This window comes from Saccostrea cucullata, unplaced genomic scaffold (genome assembly GCF_032062105.1).
Source record: "Saccostrea cucullata isolate Sc308-1 unplaced genomic scaffold, CSIRO_AGI_Scuc_v1 ctg1725, whole genome shotgun sequence".
Classification (NCBI taxonomy): domain Eukaryota; kingdom Metazoa; phylum Mollusca; class Bivalvia; order Ostreida; family Ostreidae; genus Saccostrea; species Saccostrea cuccullata.
This window is the reverse complement of record NW_026929188.1, coordinates 55,939-72,213: the sequence shown is the minus strand read 5'-3', so window position 1 is coordinate 72,213 and position 16,275 is coordinate 55,939. Positions and strand designations below refer to the sequence as shown.

The 16,275-nt window shown below is 33.5% G+C and overlaps 1 protein-coding gene across 1 annotated transcript in view; it reads right to left on the bottom strand.

Annotated features, from left to right (window-relative positions):
• LOC134280029 (ubiquitin carboxyl-terminal hydrolase 4-like) overlaps nucleotides 1–16,275 on the bottom strand; it is a 140,287-nt gene that overhangs the window by 81,932 nt on the left and 42,080 nt on the right. Inside the window, exon 7 of the mRNA XM_062762458.1 lies at nucleotides 9,439–9,563. Within this exon, the coding sequence (XP_062618442.1) occupies nucleotides 9,439–9,563 (125 nt within the window). The remainder of the gene's footprint in view (nucleotides 1–9,438; nucleotides 9,564–16,275) is intronic.

The following is a 16,275-nucleotide window of genomic DNA, read 5'->3' as shown; positions in this document are numbered from 1 at the left end:
TTTTGTATATATAGTGATAAACATATGCAACTCTTTTCAAAATTAATAAGCATTGACGCCATGTTCTTTTCCCGTTGTCATGGCAACAATATCACCACAGAAATTTTGTTTTTCCTGTTTGGGGAGAATAAAGTAATTCCTTCTTTTAACAAATAAAGTAACCAAAATACCTTATCTAATCACGTTCAGAAAACATATTCATAGCAAAATGTCTAAAAATCATTGATTTTCATAAGGATTTATGAACCCGTTGCTATAGAAATGAATTTCCTTGGATACCAGTCCCTTCATACATTCAAAAAAAATTTTAATTGTGTTTTAGCATTAGATAGGACAAAATCTTTCATATACCAAAAGCTTTTGAAAAAATAAAATTTTAACTTTCCATTCAATGCTCGATGCTTGCTGATTTTGACTCTTAAGAGAGAAAGAATTTTCAAAGTATGGAAAAAGCAAAATCACTTACTTTCACATCCGGAAGTGACCTTATTACCGAAAAGTTATCCAATAGTTTCAACCATTTATCACACCTAAGATTTTCAAGAATATTGACCAAGACATACACATTTTTTTTCAAAGTGCGTTAATATGGTCGATATCAACGCACTTTGAAAAGAAATTTTATTTTTTCAAAGTGCGTTGATTTGGTCCCAAATTTAATGCACTTTGAAAATTTTTTTCAAAGTGCGTAATTTTTCAAAGTGCGTTGTAACAGAGCACACTAATCTGAAATTTTCATTCGAGGATACATTATTATTTTGAAATAATTATTTCACTAGATCTTTAGTAAAATGGAAGGTCTCATAGCCAAAACATTTTTGGCTGAGTCCCGGGATAGAATAAAACATAAAGACAAACAGCTATGGCAATAGAGAGAGACGTTGTCATTGTAGACGGTCCATATAAGACTGGCTATTTAGGTGAATGATAGTAAGATTACTGTTCTTAATTAACTTACTAATACATTTTTAGAAGGTCCCAGGTGTATGCAAACTTGGCTCCTCAACTGTTTATGGGGGAATGAAGGTATGTAAAGGGTGTTAAGAAAGTTCATTCCACATTTTTCTTTTATTTACGAAAAGAAATAAGATGAGAAGATATTTACAATTTGTGATATTTCATGTTTTATACATAGTCCATTCTTGCTACTGATAAGGTTTTAACTGTCTTTTGTTGAATCAATAAGGGGATCGAGGGCAGGTATTAAAACAGATGAAGTCTGTTAAAAAAAATTAGAGATGATGCATATTTGTGACATATATTAACTACTCAGGTCAATACATCCTTTCAAATACTATGCAAAATTTTCCAAATCTGTGAAAAATTTCATAATGACACATCTGTTGTTTTGAAAAGTGATCTATCGTTCTTATACCTATGCTCATCAGTTTGTCTGATGCAAGATAAGCTATGAAGAAACAAAAGTAAATTATCCTTTATTTGATATTTAATGACATTAAATTATTATTTATACACAAATTGTCTTTTCTAGCCTATGTAACTGAACTAAATGTGTTGCGTTTTGTTTTTTATGTAATCAGGATGTGTTTCTATAATTAGATTTTTTGTTTATGGGGTATTTTTGATTGACCAATAAGAAAAGGGTAGCCAGGGGCATTGATGCCTAGAGGGGGAGTCTGGTAATTGCAGTTGGAGCCTGGAAGTCACGGACTATTGTGCAGAAGCGACCCACTCATTTGGCGTTCATTCCTGGGGAATTTTGCCCCCAATATTACTTATATTTATGTTTGTGTGTCTGAGGTAGATTAGTTCTGTTTAGATACTTAAATTGTATAGTGTAGTACATGTATACAAGAATTGTCATATTTTATGCATCAAAATAAGGGGATCAGCCCATAGTTTTAACTCGAAGGTATTTGTCTGGTTATGTGGCCTGTTGGGATCAGCCCTAGGTGTGATGCACTCCTGGGATCAGCCCGGAGTGTGGGTTCTATTTCTAGCCTTTAGGGATCAGCCCTAGGCTATGTATCTTGTTTACATCCTCTCGGAAACAGCCCAGAGGTCCGTCAGGTTTCGTGGCCTGCTGGGATCAGCCCCAGGCATTATCACTCCTGGGATCAGACTGAAGTGGCGATTTGTGCTTGCATCTAGGGATCAGTCCTAGGCAATGTTTCTTGTTGAGCATCCTCTTGGGATCAGCCCAGAGGTTTGTCTTGTTTGTAGCCTGCTGGGATCAGCCCCAGGCATGGTGCACTCCTGGGATCAGCCCGGAGTTGTAATTTGTGCTTGGCTTTAGGGATCAGCCCTAGGCAAAGTTATGTCTAGTTGTTTTCGGGATCAGGTTGGAGTGGCTTTAACAGTTAAGAGTAGGAAGGAAAGGTAGAGAAGTATGAGTAGCCCCCAGAGCGCCAAACAAGTATGAGTTTCGAGATTTACATTATTGTTTATATTTTTTCTATGTGTTTTTAAGTGTTTGTATGGATTTGATATGTTAAATTTTAAACAAACTGAACCTCGTAAACCTTGTTTTGTTTTGTGTATAAATTTTACTCAAAATGACCAGCATTTCTACCATTTGGGTGCTTTAAAGATGTTATATGTATTTTCACATGGAAGAATAAAGTGCCCCGCCACAGCATGATACGCCCGTCAAATATTGTTCAATAATCATATATTGGTTAGGATGCAAGAAAATCAGGTAGCCTTGATTAACAGATTGACACAGATTTCAATTATCTAATTTCCATTTCTTATTATACATCTCTAAGAGACTTACAGTGTAGGGATTGATTATAACAAATAATACTAGTGAGACATGACTGCAATTTGTCGCAAATATATAAAAATTGAAACATAATTTTTTTTTTCAATGAACACATGTATAATTAGTTTTAATCATATTATACAATACTAATTTAGTTTTAATCATACACTAGAACATCAATTGAAAGATCTTTATCTGGACTAGCCATCAAGAACTCTTAATTAACACAAGCATATTTTTGCCCAACTCCCAAGAGATAAATTAAGACAACAGCTGCATCAGATCTAGAGATGCTCTTAGCTCCTGACAATAAACTCATTAATTTCTCTCTAATTTGACATGCAAATTTCTGCTATCAAAATTCTTCTTGACCAGTGCTTGATAATTATGCCTATGGGACAAACTGAATTCCTCTCAAAGCATAAACATTTGTTACAGATAGCTGTAAAGTATATAATGAAAAAACAAGTTTTTACTTAATTTAACGTTTTTTAATAAGGATACAACTATATTTTTACATTTTTAAGGATTATAAAATTTAGAATTTAAAAGACATAGTTTTTTTTAAAAAATTCACTTTAATTAAAGGTCAAAGTGACCTTGAAATAGGCCGCGACACACCTTCTACTTTAGATGTATACTTTTGCCAAGTTTGAAAGCTCTAGGTCTAATAGTTTTCTAGTTATGAGCCAGACAGGATTTTTCCATATTTTGCTATAGCATCTTTGTTGCAAATATATAAAAATTGAAATATAATTTTTTTTTTCAATGAACACATATATAATTAGTTTTAATCATATTATACAATACTAATTTAGTTTTAATCATACTCTAAAACATCAATTTGTTTTAATTACATTACATCAATTGAAAGATCTTTATCTGGACTAGCCATCAAGAACTCTTCATTAGCACAAGCAACTATGAGGCCATTTCTTTTTGCCCAACTCCCAAGAGATAAATTAAGACAACAGCTGCATCAGATCTAGAGATGCTCTTAGCTCCTGACAAAAAACTCATTAATTTCTCTCTAATTTGACATGCAAATTTCTGCTATCAAAATTCTTCTTGACCAGTGCTTGATAATTAAGCCCATGGGACAAACTGAATTCCTCTCAAAGCATAAACATTTGTTACAGATTGCTGTGAAGTATATAATGAAAAAATAAGTTTTTACTTAATTTAACGTTTTTTAATAAGCATACAACTATATTTTTACATTTTTTAGGATTATGAAATTTAAAATTTAAAAGACTTAGTTTTTTTAAAAAATTCACTTTAATTAAAGGTCACAGTGACCTTGAAATAGGCCGCGACACACCTTCTACTTTAGATGTATACGTTTGCCAAGTTTGAAAACTCTAGGTCTAATAGTTTTCTAGTTATGAGCCGGACAGGATTTTTCCATATTTGGCTATAGCATGTTTATTAAAGGTCACAGCGACCTACTTTATGTGCGCGACACACCGTCTACCATACTTGCCAACCTCCAGCATGTAAAAATCTGGTCATGACCAGATTTGGAAAGTAAAAAATCTGGTCATAACGCGTAACGACATTCACGACATATTTACCATGATTAAATTTTATACATATATACAAAGTATTTGTGTATTGAGAATTCTTTTATTGAAAAAGGATTTAATTTACTATGACAAAAAATTCATACATAATTTGCTTTAATTTACATGTTAAGAATGAAAATTGAAGGTTTCATATTTCAGTATTGACCTGAAGTAAATGTGCATTTTTTTAAAAAAGCCTTTTCAGTTTCTGCTAAATTTGAAAGTATACCAATTTCAGTTTTGAATTTGTTTTTCCTCTCTCTTAATTAATTAACTACTGCATGCAACATGTTTTAAATTTGAAGTTAGGCCTACACTGCTTTTGATAACTTTATTTTATCTACTAAGAATGAAAGTTTTTTTCCCCAAGATTCCTTGATATGTACATAAATATCGTTTCTCTTTTTCTTGGTTCAATCGGAGACATGTTTTTGGTTCAATTTGTTCCTGTTGGCCCTGATAACGATCTAGTTCTATTGGAAGCCATTTTAATTGACTTCAAACATTGATTTGTCAAAACAACACCCAGTTAATTGTTTACACCTGCACAGATAATTAATCCATCGGCATTGTTTACGTAGATCTAAGCTTGGGTTGTAACTGGAAGTTAAAAGTGCAACCTAATTTACGAACCAAATCCGGAAATCGGGAGACTTTCGGGTTGTTCGGCAAAAATCGGGTGATAAGCATGACCCGCCGGGTCATAAAAAATAATCGGGTTACGGGTTGAAAAATCGGGTGTGACCCGACGAAATCGGGTGAGTTGGCAACTATGCCGTCTACCCAAGAAGTATAAGTTGACAAAGTTTCATAATCCTAGGCCTAATAGTATTCAAGTTATGAGCCGGACATGAATGGACAGACGGACAGACGGACGGACATGAAGCCTATAACATAATACGTCCCGTCTTAAGACAGGCATATAAAAATCCTATAATTTCCTAAAAGAAATGAATTGCTATAAATCTGAAGCGCACTCTTGTAATTTTGTCAGACTTGAAAATTCATCTCTTTAGTTAAGCACTACTTTGAAAGAATGGGTGGACTTAACTGGCCAGAAAAAATACCCTAAAATTAAGTTTCATAAAATGTTTATTTTTTTCCATCATATAAACCCCCGATATCTTAACCGTGTATTCATGGTACGGATGTGAATTTAAAATGCTTTTTTCGAGGTAAACTAAATAAATATCCAGACATGGTGCCTGAAGATTTCTCGAATATCAATATTATAATCAGGGTCACACGTTTTTCATCGTCTGAATACATAGTCAGCACATGCTTGTTGGCTGTTCTTAAGAAAACTGTAGTTGTATATTGAACAAAATAATGTTATATTAAAAGGAGAAGAACCGACAAACGTGTGCTCACACTTAATTTAACAAAAAACATGTTCGAAACAAACTTCTCGCTTCCATTGTTATGACTTCGACTGACCTGTTCAATATTACAATTCATCATGTGATGTCCACCTGCGAGTGTACTAATGAAAACAGTGACATTGTATTCTTAAACCTGACCTCAATCTAAATCATGTCTTTGAGCGTGTTTTGTTGCCATTTTCAGAATTTAACAAAATAAATATTGTTTTAATTTTGCATGTCATCACATTTTTAAAATAATTTCATATTGACATCGCTGTAATATGCTAAACACGTATTCGAATTTCTGGAGAAAGAGGGATAGAGAGAGATGTCAACAATGACACCGATCGATAGCCCCGCCTCCTATAAATATTGATTGTGTAACATAACAAGAGGCCAACGGGCCTTATAGGTCACCTGAGTATCGTGTAACAACTTTCAAACAATTAAAATTGATTCGTGTTTTACCCCAGAGGCCAAGAAATTCACATTCACAATTTTGAAAGAGGCACCATTGCTCATCATAATTATAAACTTAGCATGCTTACTCTATTTTTTTAAAACCCAGAGGTAGATCAGAGTAACAAAGAGAAAATGCATTTCCACTTTATAACCAGTTGTGCACCTCACCCCAAAGGAACCACTGACCCTGGGGCCACATATTTCAAAATTTTGCAAATTCAAATTTTATCATAAAATGGTTAATACTAAAGAGCAGATTTCAAAGCATTACTGGTAATTCATTTTCAGACTATGTACCCCCCCCCCCCCGGTCTGACCCAGGGGGCATAAAAAATAACCATTTTGCTAGAGGCATCTTTCTTCATCATAAATATATTTATATATATATATATATATATATATATATATATATATATATATATATATATATATATATATATATATATATATATATATATATATATATATATATATATACTTGGATCATTGGCATAAAACCCAGGAGCAAAGGAAAAGATTTTCTGAGAATTAATGCATTTTCACTATATAATCAATAGAGTCCCGCCCTAACACCAGAACCCCTGACCCTGAGGCCATAAAATTCACAATTCTTGTAGAAGCACTCTTGCTCACCATAACTATGCACTTAGTTTATTTAATACCCAAGAGCAGAGAACAAGATTTTCAAAGAAATAATGCATTTTCACTATATAATCTATATAGCCCCACCCTAGCACAAGAATCTCTTACCCTGGGGCCATGAACTTCACAATTTTGGTAGAGGACTCAATGCTCATTACATTCATGCCAACAGTTTGCCTGCTTGATGTCCAGGAGTAAAGAAGAAGATTTTTAAAGATTGCAATAATTTTGGTGGTTTTGGCCCAACCCCTCAGGCCCCAGGGGGGCGTGGACCATAAAATTCACATTTTTTGATCCCCTTCACCCATAGATGCTGTATACCAAATTTGGTTGAAATTGGTTTCAGAGAAGAAGCTAAAAATGTTCAAATGTTGACACACGACGGACGGCGATGGACGAAAACGGATAGCAATAGGTCATCTGAGTTTCCGTCGTCACACAACAGACGACGACGGACAAAACCAGATAGCAATAGGTCACCTGAGTTCTCAGGTGACCTAAAAAACCACGCCGGGTACAAGTTGAATTCCGGAAGATGATACTCATGTATCGTTGCTTCAATTTTGATACATGACAACAGGGCATTATTTTGCACAAATGTTCCACCTAAATATAACCAAGTATATGTAGCCCTTTCCATTGCTCATAATATATTTTGGATTAACTTCATTTACAGCTTGGTAGAGGAGTCGCAAAAAGATCCAAAATAGGGCATTAAATCCACCCATTCTTTTTGAAAATATTTCATGCTGGAACGAACTTTCTTAACACCCCTTACATCAATGAAATTCCTAAATTTATGTGGGACTTATCCAACTTTTTTCAGCAAAGATTTTTTATTTTATTTGTAAACAGCTTATTAAGAGACAGTTTCAAGGCATAATATGCAAGCATATTACAAACTGGTTAAGGATCTTTTTAACCTTGGGGCGAAATATCTTGCTACTTTTAAAGCGCCCTCTTTGGTCTTTTAAATATTTACATATCACAAGAGTACAATTTACATTTCACAAGTCGACAAATCACAAGTCTATGAATTACACGTGATCATTGACTTAACTTGCATTTACATTTAACAAATTATGTTGGATAAATTATAATTAACAAATTGTGATAGAACAATTGACAAATTATGAATTTATGATTTACAATTTACAAATTAAGGCTTCAATGTGTACATGTTATGAATAACAGAGTTGGAATTTTGAACCCGTTGGCTTCCCATAGTTTCCACACGTCAAGTTTCATCTTTCCTGACCCAGTAGTTCTTGAGAAGAAGATTTTTAAAAGATAAATATTTCACTAATTTGTAACTATCTCCCCTTGGACTGGAGTGTGGCCCTTAATATAAAGGAACTTCAATCCCCTTCACCCAAGAATACTTTGTGGCAAGTTTGGTAAAATTGATACATTGGTTCTTGAGAAGAAGTCAAAAATGTGAAAAGTTTACAGGCGGACAGATGGAAGCTAGACAAAATGTGATCAGAAAAGCTCACTTGAGCCTTTAATTGGCTCAGCTGAGCTAAAACAAGCCACCAAATTTTACTTATTTCTAAATTATCTTCCCTTGGAAGAGGATGTGGCCCTTCAGTTGAACAAACTTGAATCCCTTTAACCAAGGATGCTTTGTGACAAGTTTGATTGAAATTGGCCCAGTGGTTCTGGAGAAGAAGTGGAAAATATGAAAAGTTTATGGACAGAGAGACAGACAGACTACAAACTAATTGTGATCAGAAGAGCTCACTTGAGCTTTCAGCTCAGGTAAGCTAAGAAAACTTTGACTGGGTAAATTTAGAACAGGGCAAAATTCAGTCTATGCGAAAGTTACCGAACCGTCGGTTTTTACCAGTAAAATTTATGTCGGGTCGGTGAAAAATTTCAGCATACAAGACCAAATGTCTGATAAAAAATAAAGCCAAATAAATCTAAATTAAGATGTACACATGGTCCAATTTCCCACAAATATCCTTTATTTGACTAATTTAGCATGATTTATTTTTATGTATTTCAACCCTGTCATGATCTTTTTTTTCTAATTCGAATTTCCTCTGTCAAGAATTAGAGATCTTTAAAGATATATAGCTCATACGTGGGTTTGGTTGGGAAATTATTTAGACAGTTCATATGTAGATTCATGTCGGAAACTATTTTCAAATGATCATTGAACTTGAGTAACTATAATGAGTTTTTCAGGAAAAAATAAATATATATTGAAAAAGTATACTTAATTTAAGAAAATCTTTGATACAGTGTTTTGTATTTATGATGAAAAAATTGCATAGCCTTTTACAAAGGCAAATTATTAATAATCAAGTTCATTTCACTCTGGATTTATTTTAAGGTTTGATTTCACAATGAGAATTAACCCCATCCCACCCATCCTTTCAATCTCAGTATCATAATGATATATGGATTTAATTGAAAAAAAGTCGATCTGGAAAGAAATTGCTTGGTCTGGTAAAAAATTTATTTTTACAAGACCTTTTGTCTTCTAAAAAATTTAAACTTTCGCGTAGACTGAAAATTGCCTGGAAGTGTGAAAGGGCAAAAATAACACGGGCAAAAATAACCTGGTATACAGTATTTGTATATTGTTTATAGATTTTTTGAGTTCATGTGCAATTGCTGTTGGTTATCTTCATTTTAGATGTCCTCTTTTAACCTCCCAATAAAAACTTACCTCCATTTTCTTTTTTTTCAGATTCCTCCTCATTGTCATTTTTATCATCAGAGTCATCCCTATCAAGGCTTTTAGTATCATCAGCATTCCAAATCTCATCCTTTGATGGAATTTGTACATAACGTCTAAACAGAAACTTTAAATAGTGAGCTTAGTTTTGTTTGCATGTGTATGTCCAGGTTAACAAGAGGCTCAAAGGACACAATGTTCACCTGAGTAACTAACTTTCCTCTTCTTCACCAGATCTTCCCCTTTGTAATACATAGTGTGACCCCATCCTATGCCTAAGGGTCATGACTTAGAAAATATACAATCTACACTGAGCCTATTCCAGGATGCTTACATGTATGATTCAGTCTTTCTATCCCAGTGCTTCTTGAGAAGAATTTTTTTTTTTACAGATTTTTTCCTTTGTATATCAATCTATAACTTGGATTCCTTATTGTGGACATGCTCTTAAACCAAGGGGTCATGATTTAAATAACTTAAAATCTACACTACCCCAGGATGCTTCATTCAAGTTTCAGTTTTTCTGGCCCAGTAGTTTTTGAGAAAAAGATTAATAGCCCAACCCCATTTTCATCTTTTCTTGATTATCTCCCCTTGTAAGGGGGCTTTGCCCTTCAATTTAATAATTTAACTTCCCTTCACTCAGGGATGCTTTGTACCAAATTAAAATTGGCCCAACAGTTCCAGAGAAGAAGTTGAAAATGTGAAAAGTTTATAGATTGACGGACAGCTAGACAGACGGATGGACAGACAACAGGTGATCAGAAAAACTTGCTTTCAGCTCAGGTGAGCTAAAAATAGGAATAAACCTTATCATTAGATGATATGAACAAAGGTTACTCAATAAGAGGCCAAAGGCCTTGAATTGCTCTTCTGATAAATTGTACAATCCTTCACTTCTATTTGAAGCCTGTAATTAAGTATTCTGTACATATAATTAAAGCCTTGGAATACGCGAGTTTCGAGATTGTAACTCTCCTACGATGGAGGTGCAAAAAGTATCCATTTCAGCATGGAGGTGGGACAGGTTGCTTCTGTATACAAACGTGCATGAATAAATGAATGATATTTATTGCTTTTAGAATTTATTAAATTTTATAGAAAGATAATGATGTTAAGCAGTGATGCATTTGATGATTTTATCAAGCTCAACTATGCATATTTGCAATTTTACTTTGAATTATATGGTACTTGAAAATGAAAGAAACGTTGTAGTCTTTATAAAAAGTAACCGATTTTCTTGATTGTACAAATATTTTCTAAACAATTAGTGTTTTTTAAAAGTTATAATAAGGAAAAGAATCAATTTAGATTGCTGACGTGCAATGATCAGATGCATGTATTTATTAGAGGTCTATATCTCTTCCCTCATCTAAAAAGTCTCGCATCCACTGATATTTTCTTTTTTGTTACAATTTTTTTGCTTTAAAAATTGAAATCTTTACATTATTTCGGTTATTCTCGAGTTGTAGAGTGCATCCTGACAATCATGAAGTGACGACAAACCAGTAGATTATCTGTATCAATATATCCAATATATAAATAATAAATATCTGTCCCACCTGTCTGTTTACGCGGCAACGAAACTCCCCTCCTCTACGAAAGAGCGCAACAAGGGAGATAATCTCGAAACTTGCGTATATTGCAAAAGGGTTTCTCGGTTCCATGTTCGTTTGCCCTAAAAATTGTTCGCCCGACTTCTTGTTCGCCCAGAGTCCGCTCGCCCTTAAACTTGTTAGCACAGGGTCCGTTCGCCATAATTTAATGTAGAATAAAATCTAATGAATTTCTTTCCAAATTTTTTGTACATTGAAAATAAAACAGACCGTCACTCTGTCCATCAGACGTTATGCATATGATCACACTTGTTTTAATTAGTAGCAGCGGTCACACCTATTAACGTCTCAGTCCTTTCATCGTTTTCAAAACATAGGGCAATTCATAAAAATAACACTGATTTATCCCCCTAATTAACATTGATATTAATCATCTAATTAACTATAGTGAAAACACTTCGTCATTCAAAAAACATTAGAATCAAATCAAAAATTATTTTAGACTAAATAAACATTGCTCTTCGTATCAGAATTTGAGAGAAAAAAAAATTCCAAGTTCGTAAGGGAAATAAATAGAAAAAATGATAAACTCGTATGTTAATTTTTAATTCACATATATACAAGTATATATATATATAAGAATTGGGCGAACCACATATAGGGCGAACAAGATATTGGGCGAAAAATATTTTGGGTGAACGGATTCTGCGTGAATGGACTCCTGCGAACAGGTAGATCAGGCGAACGAACCTGTTACCTTGCAAAAGTAAGTCCTTATGACCTACATTTTGGTTAAAACACTCTGAGAGCCCGGGATAATCAACTAAGTGTGAGGATTCCAAGCCCCTTATTATCTTAAATATCAAGATATAGTCATGAGATTTCAGAAGTAGGTCACAGTGACCTACTTTTTGGTAAACTCTGAGAACCCAAAATGCCTCAATTATCAATGCCTCTTAATACTCTTATTTTTTCAAATATTCAAACAATGCCTAGAAATTCCTAAAGTAGGTCACCATGACCAACTTTTTATTTAACACATTCTGCGGACCCTAGATGCATCAACTGAACAGGGTTTCTAAGCTTGAAAGTACCTGAAATATTTTAAAATTTCCAAAAATTTCAGAAGTAGGTCATCATGACCTACATTTTAAACTTTTCTGAAGACCTTAGCCAGTTAGGACTGGAGTTATTTAAATATAGACATGAAATACCATAAGTAAGTCATGGTGACCTACTTTCTGATTGAAATTTTCTGACTCAAGATGCATTAATTGACAAAGATTGATGAATCTAAGCAATTCAGGGCCTGAAATATTTCAATACAGCCTTAAAATTTTTAAAATAGATCACCGTGACCTACTTTGTCTTTGATATTCACCAAGGACCTATGATACATCAATTGACAAAGATTGTAGATTCTACCAATTAGGACCTGAAAAGAATTTAATATAGCCATACAATTTTGAAAGTAGTTCACTGTGACCTAGCTACTTTTTGGTCAACATGCATTCTTAGAAAACCTAAGATGCATCAACTGACAAAGTTTGAAAATTCTAAGCCAATAAATACCTGAGAAACTTAAATATAGCCATAAAATGTCAAAAGAAGGTCACTGTGACTTACTCTTTGGTCGACATTCTCTGAAAACCCAAGATGCATCAGCTGACAAAGTTTAAAGATACTAAGCCAATAAATACCTGATATACCCCGGTACTTCTTAATATGATAGAACATTATATTTAGTTTGTCATTATGAAGCTACCCAGCAAGCTTTTAATGACAGCAATAATTTGAACATGACAATCTCAATTAGATAATTAATTTAGTGCAGTATGAACCCAATCTTAAACCATATTATGAACAAGAAGCCAACGGGCCCAGACATGTCAAAATTTTTTAATCACTGTCAGGCATTTGGTCTATTAAGTCCAATGTTCTGTTGGACCAGTCAAAGTTTTGTCAGACCAGATACTTGTACCTTATTTTGACGCTGAGAAAATCATATGAATAACAGCTTAAAAATGCCCTTTTTTATTTTCAACAGCCTTCAATCTTACAAGTTTCCTTCCTTGGGGTAGAGAATCTTTAACATTAGACATAAATGACATGTTTTATGACTTTGCTATAATAATTTAATTGCCTATCGTCAACACGCTTCGTACGCGGCCATTTTTTTGTGTTTGTGACCTTCAGCTATGCATCCCGATCCTATTATAAAGATTTGAATAAAAATAAAGTTGTATTAAATTTTAATTAATGTGTATGTAAGCTAGTAAACCTAAATCATGTTTTATTCCATCATATAAGATCAGTTTTAAGGAGCACATGCAGCTTTTATATATGTCCATCATTCATGTGACATTTTCTCACAATCGTTCTTTTAACAACGAGTATTTTAGGTTTTACAGTAAAACTTGTTTAGTACGAACACGATATTGTGAATTTCTGAACATAGCCAAGTTATCTTGGATCCCCAACTATATAAATTTTACAAGTCTTTTATATGGATATAACAAAATATGGATATAGCGAAGTTAGTAGTAGTTACCCCATATCATACTGTTGGTTATGTGCAGATACCCGATGGGCGTGGTCATAATGACAAGAGGGAGCTTAGCTCCCGAGTTGTCATTATGATCATGCCCATCGGGTATCTGCACATAATCAACAGAATGATAAGGGGTAAATGACTTGTACCATAGTTTTCAAAAATCATTCATTTGTAAGTCAGCTTAGGAATTGGTCTGATTATACAGTCCCTGAAACGTTCTACTTTCCCATTTTTCTGATCGCTCACTGTTCATTCAGCATTTGTTCACCGTTCATTCAGCGTGCGTTCACCGTTAGCTCTTCGTTCCCAGTTTTGCGTTCACCGTTCACTGTGCGCTTGCGTTCATTGTTCACAAAACGTTCACCGTTCACTCTTCATTCCGTTTACTTTGTGTTCACCTTGCGTTCACCGTTCACTTATCATTCAGTCTTCATTGTCATTCGGAACTCCGAAGTGAAAGGACTTATCTTTTTGATGGTAAGGATTTACACGTTTTTTAATTAAATAACTTTAATTAGATATCGTGCTTGAAGAATAATTATTTCATTGCAAAAATTATCTATGATATCTATATTTCTATTTTCATAACTCAGCTGTTACTTACTTCATGAAATTTCCCTGGAAAATAATACATTAAGTACCTACATGTATGTAGAACAATGCTAAAATATTAACTTTAAAAAGAGGGCAATGTACAAATGCATCAACCACGGCATCAATTTGTTGTAATTTTAAAGACGACAAATTATTAATGGATGTATAATAATTAATCCAAGTCTTTTACAGGACAAGAATACACAAAAAATTTATTTCTACAGTAACACGTATTTTAAACTACACGTAGGTCTGAGAATTATGAACAGTACTGCAAATATTCAGTTAATTAAATATCTTTAGAGCTAATTAAATTGATAGTGTGATATAAATTTTAGAAAAGACCAACTGCTTAAAATAGTCTATAATTAGAGAAGGAAAATTCCTTCCTTCACTGTACCTAAACATATGTTTAAATATATGTTTGCCATTCGGTATAATTAATATTTAATGTGTATTGTAACACAAGAAAATCAGTCTTAAAACCAACATCAAACAGTCATTAAACAATAGTGTTTTAAAATAAACTTGTGCCAACAGTAGTATTTTAAATTGGCAGGGAATATGTTTCAAATTCAATTTAAAACTTAATCCTTCCAAGTATATATTCCCATTATTTATTTATTTTTTCTACAGGAATGCAAAAATCATATCTAGAAATGATAGGGAAAAATATTAAAACTTCTTGGAAATACTAAGTGACTCTTTGCCTTGGGCATGTTCAGCACGTGGACTTTCTGTGAACCGTGTGAACTTCATGATGGAAAATAAAAGCCAATGATTTCTGTCAAATGGATTTGTTAATCTAAAAAAATTAATTACCTTTACTGCTTGGAATATTTAGAAAAAATAATGAGAATTTTTATTTGATACAACAGATATCTGAGAATCGAGGGGGTACCTCTCTCTCTTTCTCTCTCTCTCTCTCTTGTACATTTCTCTGTTCCATAAAAACTATGACAGCACATTACTTATTTAGTTTTAAAAATTTAATCTATTACAAATAATTTGAATGCCTCTTTCCATCATCTTGTTCGAGTATAATACATGTAGAAGTTAGCTAAGATAACCATCATAAAAGAATACAAAAGACACATAAATATAGATTATTTTGCATTAGAATTTAAATAAAATGAGAGTTTTTATGCAGTACGTCAACAAATAATTGTGAATAAAAAAAAAATTCGTTATTTTACTCAGAATTGCCTTGGCACGGAAATACATGTATGGTTACTTAAACCACGTACAATGTTATTCATTCATTCCATAAGTCATAGTTTTATCTTCAGAAGTCCACATTATTTTATTAGTGAAAAGAATAAACATATTTACTATATAAATAGATTAATTTTATATTTAATCTACACACGTTTGGTAACAAATTCACATGTTTTATGGCTATTAAAATCATGTTATAAAAATATCGATTTAAAACATCGGTACAAATAAGTACAGAAAAAAATGTTTGTATTATTTATTTATTTATTTATTTATTAAATTTATTTATCTATTGTTTATTTATCTTAAAGCACCTGAAATTAGAATTATAGAATAATCTCAATGCAAGGAAAAGATCAGAGGAATTCCGAATAAATCTTTCATCTTGCGTTCACCGTTCCTTCACCGTTCACTTTGCGCTTGTGTTCGCGTTCTGCGTTCACACATCGTTCACCAAGTTGCGTTCAGCGTTCGCACATCGTTCACTCACTGTTTGCTCTGCGTTTGTTCAGCTTTCATTCACCATTCAGGTGGGAAAGTAGAATGTTTCAGGGACTGTATATGTGGATTTTATAAGCTTTAACGCTCCTCCATGTCCTTCTGACCACCTCCATCGAGTACAGGCTAAGTGATTTGTATACAATACTTTTCAAAAATTGATTGTATGTTGTTAAACATTATCCTCAAGAATTTTTTCACTCATGTGGAGACGGCACGTCATGCCGGTGGAGAGCTACAAATTTTGTCCTTTACTCGGCACTCAGGGTCATTGAGCAGTAAATGGTCTCCACATCCCACAGTGGGATTCGACTCCTTACTTCGTGACTCTAGGGCAGGCACTCTATCAACTGCACCATGCGGGCGACATAAAAGTTAAACATATCTTAAGCCTGTTTAAAAAGTTTG